This window comes from Galleria mellonella, unplaced genomic scaffold, assembly GCF_026898425.1.
Source record: "Galleria mellonella isolate WM207_F2 unplaced genomic scaffold, CSIRO_AGI_GalMel_v1 utg146, whole genome shotgun sequence".
NCBI classification, from domain to species: Eukaryota; Metazoa; Arthropoda; class Insecta; order Lepidoptera; family Pyralidae; genus Galleria; species Galleria mellonella.
In genome coordinates this window covers 41107-57500 of record NW_026441999.1, presented here as the reverse complement: position 1 = coordinate 57500, position 16394 = coordinate 41107, and the positions used below count along the sequence as shown (strand labels likewise).

The following is a 16394-nucleotide window of genomic DNA, read 5'->3' as shown; positions in this document are numbered from 1 at the left end:
ACTATGTCAGATCTGGGAATATAAAGTATATTATGTGTATAATCTATAGAAGAAATGATAAAATAAATACTGTAAATCATATGATTGCTTCTTTTTTTCTTATATTAATATTATTATCAAAAAGAGGACGTGAGATATACTATGAAAAAAAAAATGAAAAAATATTTATTTAGTAACAAAATTGATACAATTTTTTCCGGATAAATTCACAATGTTTTTTTAAAGCAAGTGTATGTTTCTAAGAGCAAGGAATTACATAGAAGGAATGATGAAATAAAAACTGTAAATCATATGGGTGCCTCCTTTCTTCTTATGCAAATATAAATAGTAAAATGAGGACGAAAGATACACCATCAGTTGCTATTTTTCTCAATTCATAGCAGGCTAGTGTATAGAAAATGTTTGATATGTCAATTATTTGTCAATGACAAATTTTACATTACTAGATTATATATTCGACACAGTTTATACAAAAAGTATGCAAGCAGTTTGTATCTGAATTTGGTAGGGTTATACGGCCGTGTAACATTTTCTGTACACTAGCCTGCTATGAATTGACAATTTTATCACTCCTTCTATGTAATTCCTTGTTCTTAGAGTAAATTCTGTAACTATGGAAACAACTTAAATATAATTCCTCAGGCTGATCACTAGATGGAGTTATTATTTTCCATATGTGGTACAAGGCGATGTTAGAAAATTTCTAGCAAGGTTGGGAATATTTAAAATAAAAAAAATCTTATCTGGTACAGTTCAAGGGTGTACTTAGTTATTGAAACCATAATTAAAACGTACCCTCTCTCTATCTCCCTATACTCGTGGATGTGAATAAGGATTTGTTTAGCCGGGATAACCTACCTGTATACAAAGTTCATTCAGGTCCTTTCAACTGTTTAAATATAGTTGAGTAAACATCTAAACGTCTTTATAAACTTTCACGTTTATAATAATCATATGAGCCTTTTAACTGTCCTCCCCATTGAGGGGTTTTGCCAGTACCTGCTACGTTTGGCAGGCGGATTGGAAACCGAAGTTAGACTTTGGAGATACTTTAAGAGGGCCACGTTTGCTTATACCTCGCCCTCCCTTAGTCGCCTCTAATGTTACCCACGGGGGTATGTCACGATCACGTTTATAATATTAGTAAATAAATAAATAATAGGATTTACGATTTAAATTTAATGATTTATGATATTTTTATGGCATTAGTTAGTCCTTAGGGATGGCAAAGCATGGGGGTATCATGGGCGAAACAGTATACTCTGTTATGTCTATGGTACTGCACATGTTTATAGGCGATGGTTACCATTTTCCATCAGGTGGGCCGTCAGCTTGTTGCCATTCTAAGTTGTATAAAAAAAAACGTAACTAAGTCACTACTAAATGAATTTAAATAAAATTGGGTATGGGTCCTAACTTAGGAAAAACATTGTTTCACATGGATGAAGCTGCGGACTACAACTAGTTAGGGAACAAATTGAATGAAAGTCATAAATTATTTATTTTAATTGAAACAAAACCATTATTTTGGATGTCTCATGTTTATTAATAACAGAGAAAACATCATCATCATCATCGTCAGTGATTTATGGGTGCAAACCACTTCTGGAGCGTGTGGCTATAGATTGAATAGAACTTGCTTTATTCTTAAGGAAATCGACCTCCATAAAGTCATTAATTTCTCCTAAAATTATCGCCATTAGATTTATCTCGTATATATGCTTCTTGTAGGCGAAATAATCAATTAGTGCAGCCTCCATGCCGTATGCAGTGGGCTTTACTTTCAACTGGAATTCGGAGAGCTGACTTGTTCCGTTTGCGTTCAAATAATAAACCTTATCATCAGAGGCAAACGGTACACAATCTTCCATAACGAATGGAGGTTTGATTAATGTGACCGATGTAGGATTCTCTGGTAGACCTACGAATTTCTTGACTCCCTCTGCATTTATCACGTAAGGCTGCTTATCTTCGCCATAGTAATAAATATTATCAGAATAATCCAACACTAATTGTTGTGCGTTCTTTATTTCCTCAACTTTGGTCTTCTTAGTACCTTCATCTGTCACTTTATAAACTTCATGTTTATCCGTAACTATGTATAATACATTACTTGAGTTTTCTTTTTCAATACCAATGATATTGTCTGTGAGAGTTCCGTACTTATCTGCCTTGTTTTCTTTATAATTATAAACATAAAGTCCATCAGAAGCGGCGAGGTAGACTGTTTTAGAATCATCGTTGACTGCTACGGCATCTCTACCGTTTTCTAGAAGTTTCGTTCCTTTTCCGTTTCTAAGGACGTACAGGCCTTTGTAATCCTTGTTGCCTTTGTCATCTAATTCTGCTTCTACAAAGAATATGACACCTGTGCCATCATCACTTTCCGGTGAAGAGTCATCAGAATCTTTTGCGTAGTTTAGCGCATTGAGTGGTACGACTAATTGGACAATGTCATATGCGCCTTTGTATTTGATTACGCTGTCAGGGAAGAAGTCTTCTGTGATGATAGTTAATTCATCTTCATTGCTGCTCGGGGCCCCGATGGCGGTGGTCGCCGATGACAAAAGTAGCGCCACAGTGATAGTTGTTAAAATAATCATTTTCGTAACTGAAATAAAGAAAATTAAGTTGAAATTAAACATTGTTGATTTGAATTGAATTTTATTGAATGGACTTATAAATGGAACAAAAAATTGTTGCATTGTAGGTCTCTTTTATTTCTCCAGAAAGTACAGTTTTACGTTACTCGCTGCATTCATTGACTTCCTACAATGATCAAAAATAGGATTGGAATGACGACAATTAAACAAATACTTTTATGAAGTTCTTCTGTATGTACAAATATAAAAATTATAAAGACACACAAAGTTTTATTGGTTTCAATTCAAATTTAGTTACAATTATTTGAGAATGAGGAGTGTTCAATGCGAACTAATTAAACATGTGGCAACTACTGGCAAATTGTCTCTTATGAGGGAGGCTAGATTTAGCAGTGGACAGTTAACGGCTGATATTAATTACTAATTATTATAAAATTGATAAAACTAAAATTGCATCAGTTTATTAATAAATGTATGCATTTCGTTATGTGTTATTAACTAAAAATGTATGTTTATCTGCACGTTTATCTCTGCAGCTCGACCCGTGCGACCTGTAATAATGTTTTGAATTTATCCAATACCTACAATATTATCATATTTACAGGCAACAATTTTGTCATCAATTTCGGTAAATATAGCATTAAATGTATATATTTAATTAATTAGTTAAATAACAAACATTTTGCTAAGATAATACAATTAGTTTTCGCCCGTGGCTTCGCTCGCGTTAATTTTGTTTTCGTCAATCGATTCTAGTTGCTGGTCGGTATTGGTAGAGGTGAGGTAAAATTGTTACAGATAGAAAAAAAATTAACTACAGAGCTATAGGCAGTGTTTCGTCGCGAACTAAAATCTCATTTCATCTTAAATTTAAACTTCTATTAATTATGTTTTGACGTCATGTCTTATAATCATGGGCACAGAATAGAGTAATATTTCAGGATGCTGCTACACTCATATATCACAGTATGCATGCCCTGGGGGGAAAGGGATTGTTAGTAATGGAGACTGAGAATCCCATTGCTAGCAATATACTCAACCAGGTCGATTTCCTCGCGGTTCTCCCTGGAAACTATCATGGTTAATTCCTGATGAATTCATCATGATTGGCTAACTGGCCTGTTTTCATTCTCATCGATAACCCTTCATTAGTGCTCCGCCAGCGTATCCCGTTAGCGCGGGCGGGGTTACCATACCATTTTCACCCATAAAAAATAAAGTATGCATGCCCTTCTATTTGGCACTAAAACATACAGATTTTGAGCATTGGACATATGCGAAGATGATCGTGTGTCGATCGATGTCGTGTTGGTTCGGAAATAATGCTGCTGGAAGTTGATTCCAAAGCGAGGATGTGTGTGAAAGAACACTGTCTTGGAAAAACGCACGGTGGAGGACCGCCACTCATTCAGAGGGTCGGGATGGAACTTTAGTTTGTGGCGGGTTGTATGGTGGTGAAAATCAGCAGCAGGTATCAATTTAAACAGTTCTTCAGAACACTTCTCATGATAAATTGTATAAAAGATGCATAGAGATGTAACGTCTCTATACAGTTTTAGTGGTTCGAGTCGGATAGTAAGCTATGTTTCATTAGAAATCCCTTCAAATGCAATTGCGTTCGAAGGAGTGACTCGGCAGCTTTCATAAAACATAATCTTTAATCCTTCTTTGCATTATAGTGGAAATTTTCATCCATAACATTGAATAGCCAAAAATTATATAAAATAACAAGTTCACTTTAAGCTGATCGTGTCTGGATACCTTTGTAATGTTTATTGCAGAAAAAAAGCATCAAATTTATTTTTTTAACAATTTTCCCTTTAATTTTGAACATGAATTATATCACCTTGATTTATTTTGCAAATAAGAAAAATCATGCAAAAATGGGTTAATTGGGCATGATTGGAGCCCTTGTATGTATAAGTTAAAACTACATTTGAGAGGCATTTCAGAAAAAATAAACTAAAAAGATAAAATATAGGGCAAAATAAAGAAGAAAGTAGAATTAGAAGCAAGATACTTGAAAATAACGAAAGACAAACTATGCAACCTTCTTCAAAATAAATTTTAAATGTTCTCTTTTCTGTGGAACTGAAAGATTGTAACTACTACTTGGAAAAAGTGATGAGAATTCGGAAACGGCGTGTTTTTAAGAGACGAATTATGAAAGTGGATGCTAATATTTAAAATATTGGACTCTGTTTATACAGAGTAGTGTTTCTTTATGGAAAATTTGACTTACCAGTACAGTGATCTGACACGGACTAGTTGCAATCGGGGGTCATTCGCAAATAAATATCGTCACGGGTAGCTGCGAGATAAGGGGAATTAGCTTTTTCGAGTAAATACAATTATATAATAATAGGTGATGATATCAATTGGTTGTATTATCATTGTTTATATTATCAAGTAGAAAGCGTTTAAATCACACTTATCAATCAGTGGAGTTTATACATAAATATCTATTTTTATAATACAGGGGGCAAAAGAGCATACTGCTCACCTGATGCTAAGTGACTATCGCCGCCCATGATCACTCGCATTGCATCGCACTAAAGGCACTGCAGGTGTTCTGCCGGCCTTTTAAAAAGGAATATGCTCTTTTTTTTTAAAGGTTATAATATCGTATCGGATCGGAAATACTGCTCTTGGAAGTTGATTCCAAAGAATGGTTGCACGTGGAAGAAGGTCCCCTGAAAAACGCACGGTTGAAGACCACTAGTTATCCAGATGGTTGGGATGAAACTTTAGTTTGTGGCGGTTGTATAACGCTGAAAATCAGTAGCGGGTATCGATCCGAACAATTTCTCAGAGCTCTGTGTTGTAAAACATAAATAGATTTTAATAAAACGATATTACTAAACAGAATATATTTTATTCAATATTTAATAAGTCAATTACTATGTACCACGCGGATATTTGACGCTGATATTAACAGTTTTGCTTGAAGTTTCAATTCAGAATTTACCTGTTCAGTTTTCGTATAAAAATATATAACATCTTGTTGTCCATTGACAAAAGGTACGTTATTTTCTAAAATGAACTTTATTTCAGTAATATTACGGATAGAAATAATTTCATTTTATGCAAGTCTTTTGTATTTATAATATTTTGTATACCAATCGATGTGTTCCTCTTTATAATTTTCTTTCTATAACACCATAATTTGTTTTTAGTTTACTCAACTATTCATTTCTTTATTTTCTTATTCTCCTCCTTTTCTTACATATTTTCTAAGAATTTCTTACAATTTTGGATATTCTTAATAACTTCGTTAGAAAATTAAACTTGAAATTTTTTATCTCTAAATATTTTTTAAGGTCTAGTTTTTGATATTTTTAGTAAGTTTATAATTGTAATTATTATTACTCACCAGCATTTATAAATAGCGCAGGAGGGGCCACCATTCCATTATCATCCATCAAGAAATCTGTACGTGTTTATAGAATAATATATTGTATAAATGATAATACAAAGCTTTGTTACATGTTTAAAAATAAAACAAAGTGAGATATGAAATAAAAAACGATGTAAACTTAAAATAAAAAACTAGTGTTAACCGTTCGGCGTCGGGGGAAAGGGATTGTTAGTAGGCAATATACCCAACCAGGTCGACCTCCTCGTGGTTCCCCCTGAAAACTATCATGGTTAATTCCTGATGAATTCATCATGATGGGCTAACTGGCCTGTTTTCATTCTCATCTATCACCCTTCACTGGTGCTCCGCCAGCGTATCCCGTTAGCGCGGGCGGGGTTACCATACCATTTTCACCCATAAAAAAACCGTTCGACTCCCAAACTGTGAATAACACTAGGTTAACACTAAACTGATATGGAATACTGTAAAATTACACCTAGTTCAGTAAAAAATTTAAAATTGTTTAAAACTGGTGTATGTTTTATCTCGATGTTTTATCCATAAGTAGTCCATTTTATTTGTTCTCTTATTTTCAAAATTTGAATGAAAGAACAAAATCGTGGTTTCAAAATCGAATGTAAGAACTAAATGTGTTTTACAGTTACACAAACCCGGCTTAGCACCCGTGCTAAGTCGGGGCGGGTCGCTAGTAAATAAATAAAAAGCCAAAAAACTTAAAAAAGTGAATTTTATTTATTAACTAGCTTTTGCCCGCGACTCACCCACCTCCATCGCCCACCCGCGTATACACGTGAAGTTTGCAAGTGGATAATCAAACACAAAATCGTGGTTTTGTTGTTAGTTAAAAATTATATTTAAATAAATAAATCAAATTGGACACACTAAATCGCGCCATCTAGTTTCAAACTATAACCCAAAGCAAAACAAACACACATACACGTGAATTCAAATGTATGTAATGTACAGGAATTGAAACTGCGACCACTGGCAGATCACCGCGACTTCATACACGTGGAGTTTGCAAGTGGGAAATAAAACGCCACTAAATTTATTTATAATTGTTTTCTTTTTTATTTCACAGGTTTACTTTAAATTTATTTTTTCTTTAATCTTAATAATCACAAACATTAGTTTTGTATCCTTATTAATATATGGAAACAGATGCCGAAAAGTTCTGTTACATGGCCATTATTATGTTAAATGTCTGTTTAAAGCAAATATATATTTGGTTTCATCACACTATGTCAGATCTGGGAATATAAAGTATCTTATGTGTATAATCTATAGAAGAAATGATAAAATAAATACTGTAAATCATATGATTGCTTCTTTTTTTCTTATGTTAATATTATTATCAAAAAGAGGACGTGAGATATACTATGAAAAAAAAAAATAAAAAAAATATTTATTTAGTAACAAAATTGATACAATTTTTTCAGGATAAATTCACAATGTTTTTTAAAGCAAGTGTATGTTTCTAAGAGCAAGGAATTACACAGAAGGAATGATGAAATAAAAACTGTAAATCATATGGGTGCCTCCTTTCTTCTTATGCAAATATAAATAGTAAAATGAGGACGAAAGATAAACCATCAGTTGCTATTTTTCCCAATTCATAGCAGGCTAGTGTATAGAAAATGTTTGATATGCCAATTATTTGTCAATGACAAATTTTGCATTACTAGATTATATATTCGACACAGTTTATACAAAAAGTATGCAAGCAGTTTGATCTGAATTTGGTAGGGTTATACGGCCGTATAACATATATTTTCTGTACACTAGCCTGCTATGAATTGACAATTTTATCACTCTTTCTATGTAATTCCTTGTTAAATAATAGGATTCACGATTTAAATTTAATGGTTTATGGTATTTTTATGGCATTAGTTAGTTCTTAGGGATGGTAACGCATGAGGGGTATCATGGGCGAAACAGTATACTCTGTTATGTCCATGGTATTGCTCATGTCTATGTCTTGTCAGGCGACGGTTCCCATTTTCCATCAGGTGGGCCGTCAGCTTGTTGCCATTCTAAGTTGTATAAAAAAAAAAAAAACATAACTAAGTCACTATTAAATGAATTTGAATAAAATTGGGTATGGGTCCTAACTCAGGAAAGACATTGATTCACATGGGTGAAGCTGCGGATTACAACTAGTTAGGAAACAAATTGAATGAAAATCATAAATTATTTATTTTAATTGAAACAAAACAATTATTTTGGATGTCTCATGTTTATTAATAACAGAGAAAACATCATCATCATCATCGTCAGTGATTTATGGGTGCAAACCACTTCTGGAGCGTGTGGCTATAGATTGAATAGAACTTGCTTTATCCTTAAGGAAATTTACCTCCACAAAGTCTTTAATTTCTCCTACAATTATCGCCAATAGGTTTACCTCGTATATATGCTTCTTGTAGGCGAAATAATCAATTAGTGCAGCCTCCATGCCGTATGCAGTGGGCTTTACTTTCAACTGGAATTCGGAGAGCTGACTTGTTCCGTTTGCGTTCAAATAATAAACCTTGTCATCAGAGACAAACGGTACACAATCTTCCATAACGAATGGAGGTTTGATTAATGTGACCGATGTAGGATTCTCTGGTAGACCTACGAATTTCTTGACTCCCTCTGCATTTATCACGTAAGGCTGCTTATCTTCGCCATAGTAATAAATATTATCAGAATAATCCAACACTAATTGTTGTGCGTTCTTTATTTCCTCAACTTTGGTCTTCTTAGTACCTTCATCTGTCACTTTATAAACTTCATGTTTATCCGTAACTATGTATAATACATTACTTGAGTTTTCTTTTTCAATATCAATGATATTGTCTGTGAGAGTTCCGTACTTATCTGCCTTGTTTTCTTTATAATTATAAACATAAAGTCCATCAGAAGCGGCGAGGTAGACTGTTTTAGAATCATCGTTGACTGCTACGGCATCTCTACCGTTTTCTAGAAGTTTCGTTCCTTTTCCGTTTCTAAGGACGTACAGGCCTTTGTAATCCTTGTTGCCTTTGTCATCTAATTCTGCTTCTACAAAGAATATGACACCTGTGCCATCATCACTTTCCGGTGAAGAGTCATCAGAATCTTTTGCGAAGTTTAGAGCATTGAGTGGTACGACTAATTGGACAATGTCATATGCGCCTGTGTATTTGATTAAGCTGTCAGGGAAGAAGTCTTCTGTGATGATAGTTAATTCATCTTCATTGCTGCTCGGGGCCCCGATGGCGGTGGTCGCCGATGACAAAAGTAGCGTCACAGTGATAGTTGTTAAAATAATCATTTTCGTAACTGAAATAAAGAGAATTAAGTTGAAATTAAACATTGTTGATTTGAATTGAATTTTATTGAATGGACTTATAAATGGAACAAAAAATTGTTGCATTGTAGGTCTCTTTTATTTCTCCAGTAAGTACAGTTTTACGTTACTCGCTGCATTCATTGACTTCCTACAATGATCAAAAATAGGTTTGGAACGACGACAATTAAACAAATACTTTTATGAAGTTCTTCTGTATGTACAAATATAAAAATTATAAAGACACACAAAGTTTTATTGGTTTCAATTCAAATTTAGTTACAATTATTTGAGAATGAGGAGTGTTCAATGCGAACTAATTAAACATGTGGCAACTACTGGCAAATTGTCTCTTATGAGGTAGGCTATATTTAGCAGTGGACAGTTAACGGCTGATATTAATTACTAATTATTATAAAATTGGTAAAACTAAAATTGCATCAGTTTATTAATAAATGTATGCATTTCGTTATGTGTTATTAACTAAAAATGTATGTTTATCTGCACGTTTATCTCTGCAGCTCGACCCGTGCGACCTGTAATAATGTTTTGAATTTATCCAATACCTACAATATTATCATATTTACGGACAACAATTTTGTCATCAATTTCGTTAAATATAGCATTAAATGTATATATTTAATTAATTAGTGAAATAACAGACATTTTGCTAAGATAATACAATTAGTTTTTGCCCGTGGCTTCGCTCGCGTTAATTTTGTTTTCGTCAATCGATTCTAGTTGCTGGTCGGTATTGGTAGAGGTGAGGTAAAATTGTTACAGATAGAAAAAAAATTAACTACAGAGCTATAGGTAATGTTTCGTCGCGAACTAAAATCTCATTTCATCTTAAATTTAAACTTCTATTAATTATGTTTTGACGTCATGTCTTATAATCATGGGCACAGAATAGAGTAATATTTCAGGATGCTGCTACACTCGTATATCACAGTATGCATGCTCTGGGGGGAAAGGGATTGTTAGTAATGGAGACTGAGAATCCCATTGCTAGCAATATACCCAACCAGGTCGACCTCCTCGCGGTTCTCCCTGGGAACTATCATGGTTAATTCCTATTGAATTCATCATGATGGGCTAACTGGCCTGTTTTCATTATCATCTATCACCCTTACTACCATACCATTTTCACCCATCAAAAAAGAGTATGCATGCCCTTCTATTTGGCGCTAATACATACAGATCTTGAGCATTGGATACATGCGAACATGATACATGGCCTTACCAAATGTCTTTCAAATATTATAAGTAGTAGAAAAGCTTTTTTTATTACAACACAAGAGGTAAACGAGCATACGGCTCACTTGATGGTAAATGACTACCGCCGCCCATGATCACGCACAACACCAGAGGCATTGCAGGTGTGCTGCCGGTCTTTTAACAAGGAATATGCTCTCGTCTTGAAGGTTATGATGTCGTATTGGTTCGGAAATACTGCTGCTGGAGGTTGATTCCAAAGCGAGTGTGTGTGTAAAAGAACACTGTCTTTGAAAAACGCACGGTGGAGGACCGCCACTTATTCAGATGGTTGGGATGGAACTTTAGTTTGTGGCGGGTTGTTTGGTGGTGAAAATCAGCAGCAGGTATCAATTTGAACAATTCCTCAGAACACTTCTCATGATAAATTGTATAAAAGATGCATAGAGATGTAACGATTCTATACAATTTCAGTGGTTCGAGTCGGATAGTAAGCTATGTTTCATTAGCAATCCCTCCAAATGCAATTGCGTTCGAAGGAGTGACTCGACAGCTCTCATAAAACATAATCTTTAACCCTTCTTTGCATTATAGTGGAAATTTCCATCCATAACATTGAATGGCCAAAAATTATATAAAATAACAAGTTCACTTTAAGTTGATCGTGTCTGGATACCTTTTTAATGTCCATTGCAGAAAAAAAATCTGTCAAATTTATTTTTTTAACAATTTTTCCTTTAATTTTGAACATGAATTATATATATTACCTTGATTTATTTTACAAATAAGAAAAATCATGCAAAGAAGGGTTAATTGGGCATGATTGGAGCCCTTGTATGTATAAGTTAAAATTACATTTGAGAGGCATTTATGAAAAAAATAAACTAAAAAGATAAAATATAGGGCAAAATAAAGAAGAAAGTAGAATTAGAAGCAAGATACTTGAAAATAATGAAAGACAAACTATGCATGCTATTTGGCATGGGCGTGTTCTATTGAGGGTTGCTTTCTTAAACTCTCATATTTATAGAGAATATATATATCTTATCACCACATCTGTTTTTAACTATCCACTGGTGAACATAAGAACTGTGAGAAGAAGAGGAGGACCCATAGAGGGTATTGCCAGCAGTTGCCATGCTCGGTTGGTGGATTGACAACCGCAGTTAGGCTTTGAATGTGTTCCAAGAGGCACGTTGCTGCCTATCTCTCGCCCTCACTTAGTCGCCTTGGCAGCCATTATATATATAATATTTCTGGTCTGGCATTATGTAAAAACTGTTCAACCAATTGGGTACGGTTTTCAAAGTTGTTTTCCTGAAGACGTAACTTATAAACTTTAAAATTTTATTGGTTCTCCTACTTCTGAAATCTCCGTGTACAAAGTGTTCGAAAACTAGAAGAGAAAGACTACTTGAAAAAGCACAAGTTCTTGCAAAAAACAGGTGATCATTATATTTTTTCAACCAACTTCAAAAAGAAGGATGTTCTCAACTTAGTTGTAATTTGTTTTACATTTGTTACCTCATAACTCCTTTAGTTTTAAACCGTTTTCAAAAATTCTTTTTTTATCTGAAAGGACATACTTACAGATTGGTCTTATAGAAACTTTATCATAATCGGTCCAGTAGTCTAGTTTTCAGATCAAAATAACTGGTATTGTCACAAACGAAGTAAATTTGTTTGCGGGTCACAATCATTACTAATTGTAAAATTTATTATTTATTGAAATTTATTGAAGTCAAAAAAGCATTGTGCTTAATAAATCGTTTGCTTTTTAATTATTATTTACTAAGAGAGCTTTTGGTTTCAGTATTCAGTTGAATTATACAAGAAAAAATTGCACTATTTTGAAAAATATTAATATTATTAACCTTTCGCCAACCGTATAGGACAATATTGTTCGTGCCAAGTTTGGACCTGATGCACATTTTTGTAAGAAAAAAAGGATGGGGCCTTGAACCTCTTTGTAAATAAAACTTACACACGCGCGTACCTCACCGGCAAGGTTGTGAAAGGCGCTTATATAAAGAATAAATTTCCAAAATATTTCTTCTTAAAACTAATTCATATCCAAGATATCGATTATTTAGTGAAATCTTAGAAATTACGGTTTTTGTAGAGTTGTACAAAATTTTATTTCACCAGATGGTAACGTATTTAAGTCAAAAACTATGAAAACTGCAAAAAGAAATCTAGGACATATTCCCTGAATTTTTTTTGGAATTTCTCCCTACACTTTAAGTAGGTCAAATTATCATCTAGGACGATATCGTCCGTGACGGTTGACAGTGTGCAGAAAAAAACACATTTGACGGAGTTGACGGAGGGTTATACAAGTAATTCAGGGCCTCTAACAAGTCTACAATTTATTAATAACTATATATCAATTCTAGAAGTCTTCTCTTAATTTTTCGAGAACAGGAGACATCGAATTATGAAAGTGGATGCTAATATTTAAAATATAAATATTTTTTGAAGTTATTGATAAAACATTGTTATATTAGCGTAGGGAGGGGGGAGGGGGGGGTTAAATAGTAACGCAGACTACAGCATTGTAGTCAGTTTCTTTATTTTGTTAGCGATGAGGTCTAACAGTCCCATTGCTAGCAACGTTACCAATCAGGTCGACCTCCACGTAGTTTCCCCTGGATACCATCGAGGTTACTTCTCGTGGAATTCTTCACGATGGGCTAACTGACTTGTCTTTTCATCCTCACCTATCATCCCTCACTGGTGCTCCGCCAGTGTATACTGATAGCGCCGGCGGGGTTAAATTATTATGAATCTTCTTCTTAAAAATAAATTTTAAATTTTCCATTTTGTACTATTTTCTGTGGACAGTGAACTGACTACGTGATAGAATTCGCAATTATGAAAGTGGATGCTAATATTTAAAATATTGGACTCTGTTTATACAGAGTAGTGTTTCTTTATGGAAAATTTGACTTACCAGCACAGTGATCTGACACGGACTAGTTGCAATCGGGGGTCATTCGCAAATAAATATCGTCACGGGTAGCTGCGAGATAAGGGGAATTAGCTTTTTCGAGTAAATATAATTATATAATAATAGGTGATGATATCAATTGGTTGTATTATCATTGTTTATATTATCAAGTAGAAAGCGTTTAAATCACACTTATCAATCAGTGGAGTTTATACATAAATATCTATTTTTATAATACAGGGGGCAAAAGAGCATACTGCTCACCTGATGCTAAGTGACTATCGCCGCCCATGATCACTCGCATTGCATCGCACTAAAGGCATTGCAGGTGTTCTGCCGGCCTTTTAAAAAGGAATATGCTCTTTTTTTTAAAGGTTATGATATCGTATCGGTTCGGAAATACTGCTCTTGGAAGTTGATTCCAAAGAATGGTTGCACGTGGAAGAAAGTCCCCTGAAAAACGCACGGTTGAAGACCACCAGTTATCCAGATGGTTGGGATGAAACTTTAGTTTGTGGCGGTTGTACGACGCTGAAAATCAGTAGCGGGTATCGATCCGAACAATTTCTCAGAGCTCTGTGTTGTAATAAACATAAATAGATTTTAATAAAACGATATTACTAAACAGAATATATTTTATTCAATATTTAATAAGTCAATTACTATGTACCACGCGGATATTTGACGCTGATATTAACAGTTTTGCTTGAAGTTTCAATTCAGAATTTACCTGTTCAGTTTTCGTATAAAAATATATAACATCTTGTTGTCCATTGACAAAAGGTACGTTATTTTCTAAAATGAACTTTATTTCAGTAATATTACGGATAGAAATAATTTCATTTTATGCAAGTCTTTTGTATTTATAATATTTTGTATACCAATCGATGTGTTCCTCTTTATAATTTTCTTTCTATAACACCATAATTTGCTTTTAGTTTACTCAACTATTCATTTCTTTATTTTCTTATTCTCCTCCTTTTCTTACATATTTTCTAAGAATTTCTTACAATTTTAGATATTCTTAATAACTTCGTTAGAAAATTAAACTTGAAATTTTTTATCTCTAAATATTTTTTAAGGTCTAGTTTTTGATATTTTTAGTAAGTTTATAATTGTAATTATTATTACTCACCAGCATTTATAAATAGCGCAGGAGGGGCCACCATTCCATTATCATCCATCAAGAAATCTGTTCGTGTTTATAGAATAATATATATAGATATATATTGTATAAATGATAATACAAAGCTTTGTTACATGTTTAAAAATAAAACAAAGTGAGATATGAAATAAAAAACGATGTAAACTTAAAATAAAAAACTAGTGTTAACCGTTCGGCGTCGGGGGAAAGGGATTGTTAGTAGGCAATATACCCAACCAGGTCGACCTCCTCGTGGTTCCCCCTGGAAACTATCATGGTTAATTCCTGATGAATTCATCATGATGGGCTAACTGGCCTGTTTTCATTCTCATCTATCACCCTTCACTGGTGCTCCGCCAGCGTATCCCGTTAGCGCGGGCGGGGTTACCATACCATTTTCACCCATAAAAAAACCGTTCGACTCCCAAACTGTGAATAACACTAGGTTAACACTAAACTGATATGGAATACTGTAAAATTACACCTAGTTCAGTAAAAAATTTAAAATTGTTTAAAACTGGTGTATGTTTTATCTCGATGTTTTATCCATAAGTAGTCCATTTTATTTGTTCTCTTATTTTCAAAATTTGAATGAAAGAACAAAATCGTGGTTTCAAAATCAAATGAAACAACAAAATGTGTTTTAAAGTTACACAAACCCGGCTTAGCACCCGTGCTAAGCCGGGGCGGGTCGCTAGTAAATAAATAAAAAGCCAAAAAACTTAAAAAAGTGAATTTTATTTATTAACTAGCTTTTGCCCGCGACTCACCCACCTCCATCGCCCACCCGCGAATACACGTGAAGTTTGCAAAGTGGATAATAAAACACAAAATCGTGGTTTTGTTGTTAGTTAAAAATAATATTTAAATAAATAAATCAAATTGGACACATTAAATCGCGCCATCTAGTTTCAAACTATAACCCAAAGCAAAACAAACACACATACACGAAATTCAAATGTATGTAATGTACAGGAATTGAAACTGCGACCACTGGCAGATCACCGCGACTTCATACACGTGGAGTTTGCAAGTGGGAAATAAAACGCCACTAAATTTATTTATATTGTTTTCTTTTTTATTTCACAGGTTTACTTTAAATTTATTTTTTCTTTAATCTTAATAATCACAAACATTAGTTTTGTATCCTTATTAATATATGGAAACAGATGCCGAAAAGTTCTGTTACATGGCCGTTATTATGTTAAATGTCTGTTTAAAGCAAATATATATTTGGTTTCATCACACTATGTCAGATCTGGGAATATAAAGTATCTTATGTGTATAATCTATAGAAGAAATGATAAAATAAATACTGTAAATCATATGATTGCTTCTTTTTTTCTTATGTTAATATTATTATCAAAAAGAGGACGTGAGATATACTATGAAAAAAAAAATTAAAAAAATATTTATTTAGTAACAAAATTGATACAATTTTTTCAGGATAAATTCACAATGTTTTTTAAAGCAAGTGTATGTTTCTAAGAGCAAGGAATTACACAGAAGGAATGATGAAATAAAAACTGTAAATCATATGGGTGCCTCCTTTCTTCTTATGCAAATATAAATAGTAAAATGAGGACGAAAGATAAACCATCAGTTGCTATTTTTCTCAATTCATAGCAGGCTAGTGTATAGAAAATGTTTGATATGTCAATTATTTGTCAATGACAAATTTTACATTACTAGATTATATATTCGACACAGTTTATACAAAAAGTATGCAAGCAGTTTGATCTGAATTTGGTAGGGTTATACGGCCGTATAACATATATTTTCTGTACACT

At 33.6% G+C, this 16394-nt stretch overlaps 2 protein-coding genes across 2 annotated transcripts; both read right to left on the bottom strand.

The window, feature by feature from the left end:
* Nucleotides 1-1482: 1482 nt before the first annotated feature.
* LOC128200037 (uncharacterized) lies at nucleotides 1483-4933 on the bottom strand. Its single transcript, XM_052891983.1, has 2 exons — nucleotides 4846-4933; nucleotides 1483-2611 (listed from the first exon to the last, which is right to left on the bottom strand). The coding sequence occupies exon 2, from the start codon at nucleotides 2601-2603 to the stop codon at nucleotides 1587-1589; it is 1017 nt and encodes a 338-aa protein (XP_052747943.1). The 5' UTR covers nucleotides 2604-2611; nucleotides 4846-4933; the 3' UTR covers nucleotides 1483-1586.
* A 3226-nt stretch (nucleotides 4934-8159) lies between these two features.
* Nucleotides 8160-13568, bottom strand: LOC128200034 (uncharacterized). The gene is made up of 2 exons (XM_052891980.1): nucleotides 13464-13568; nucleotides 8160-9288 (listed from the first exon to the last, which is right to left on the bottom strand). Exon 2 carries the CDS (start codon nucleotides 9278-9280, stop codon nucleotides 8264-8266), a length of 1017 nt encoding a protein of 338 aa, XP_052747940.1. The 5' UTR covers nucleotides 9281-9288; nucleotides 13464-13568; the 3' UTR covers nucleotides 8160-8263.
* Between the last annotated feature and the right edge of the window lie 2826 nt (nucleotides 13569-16394).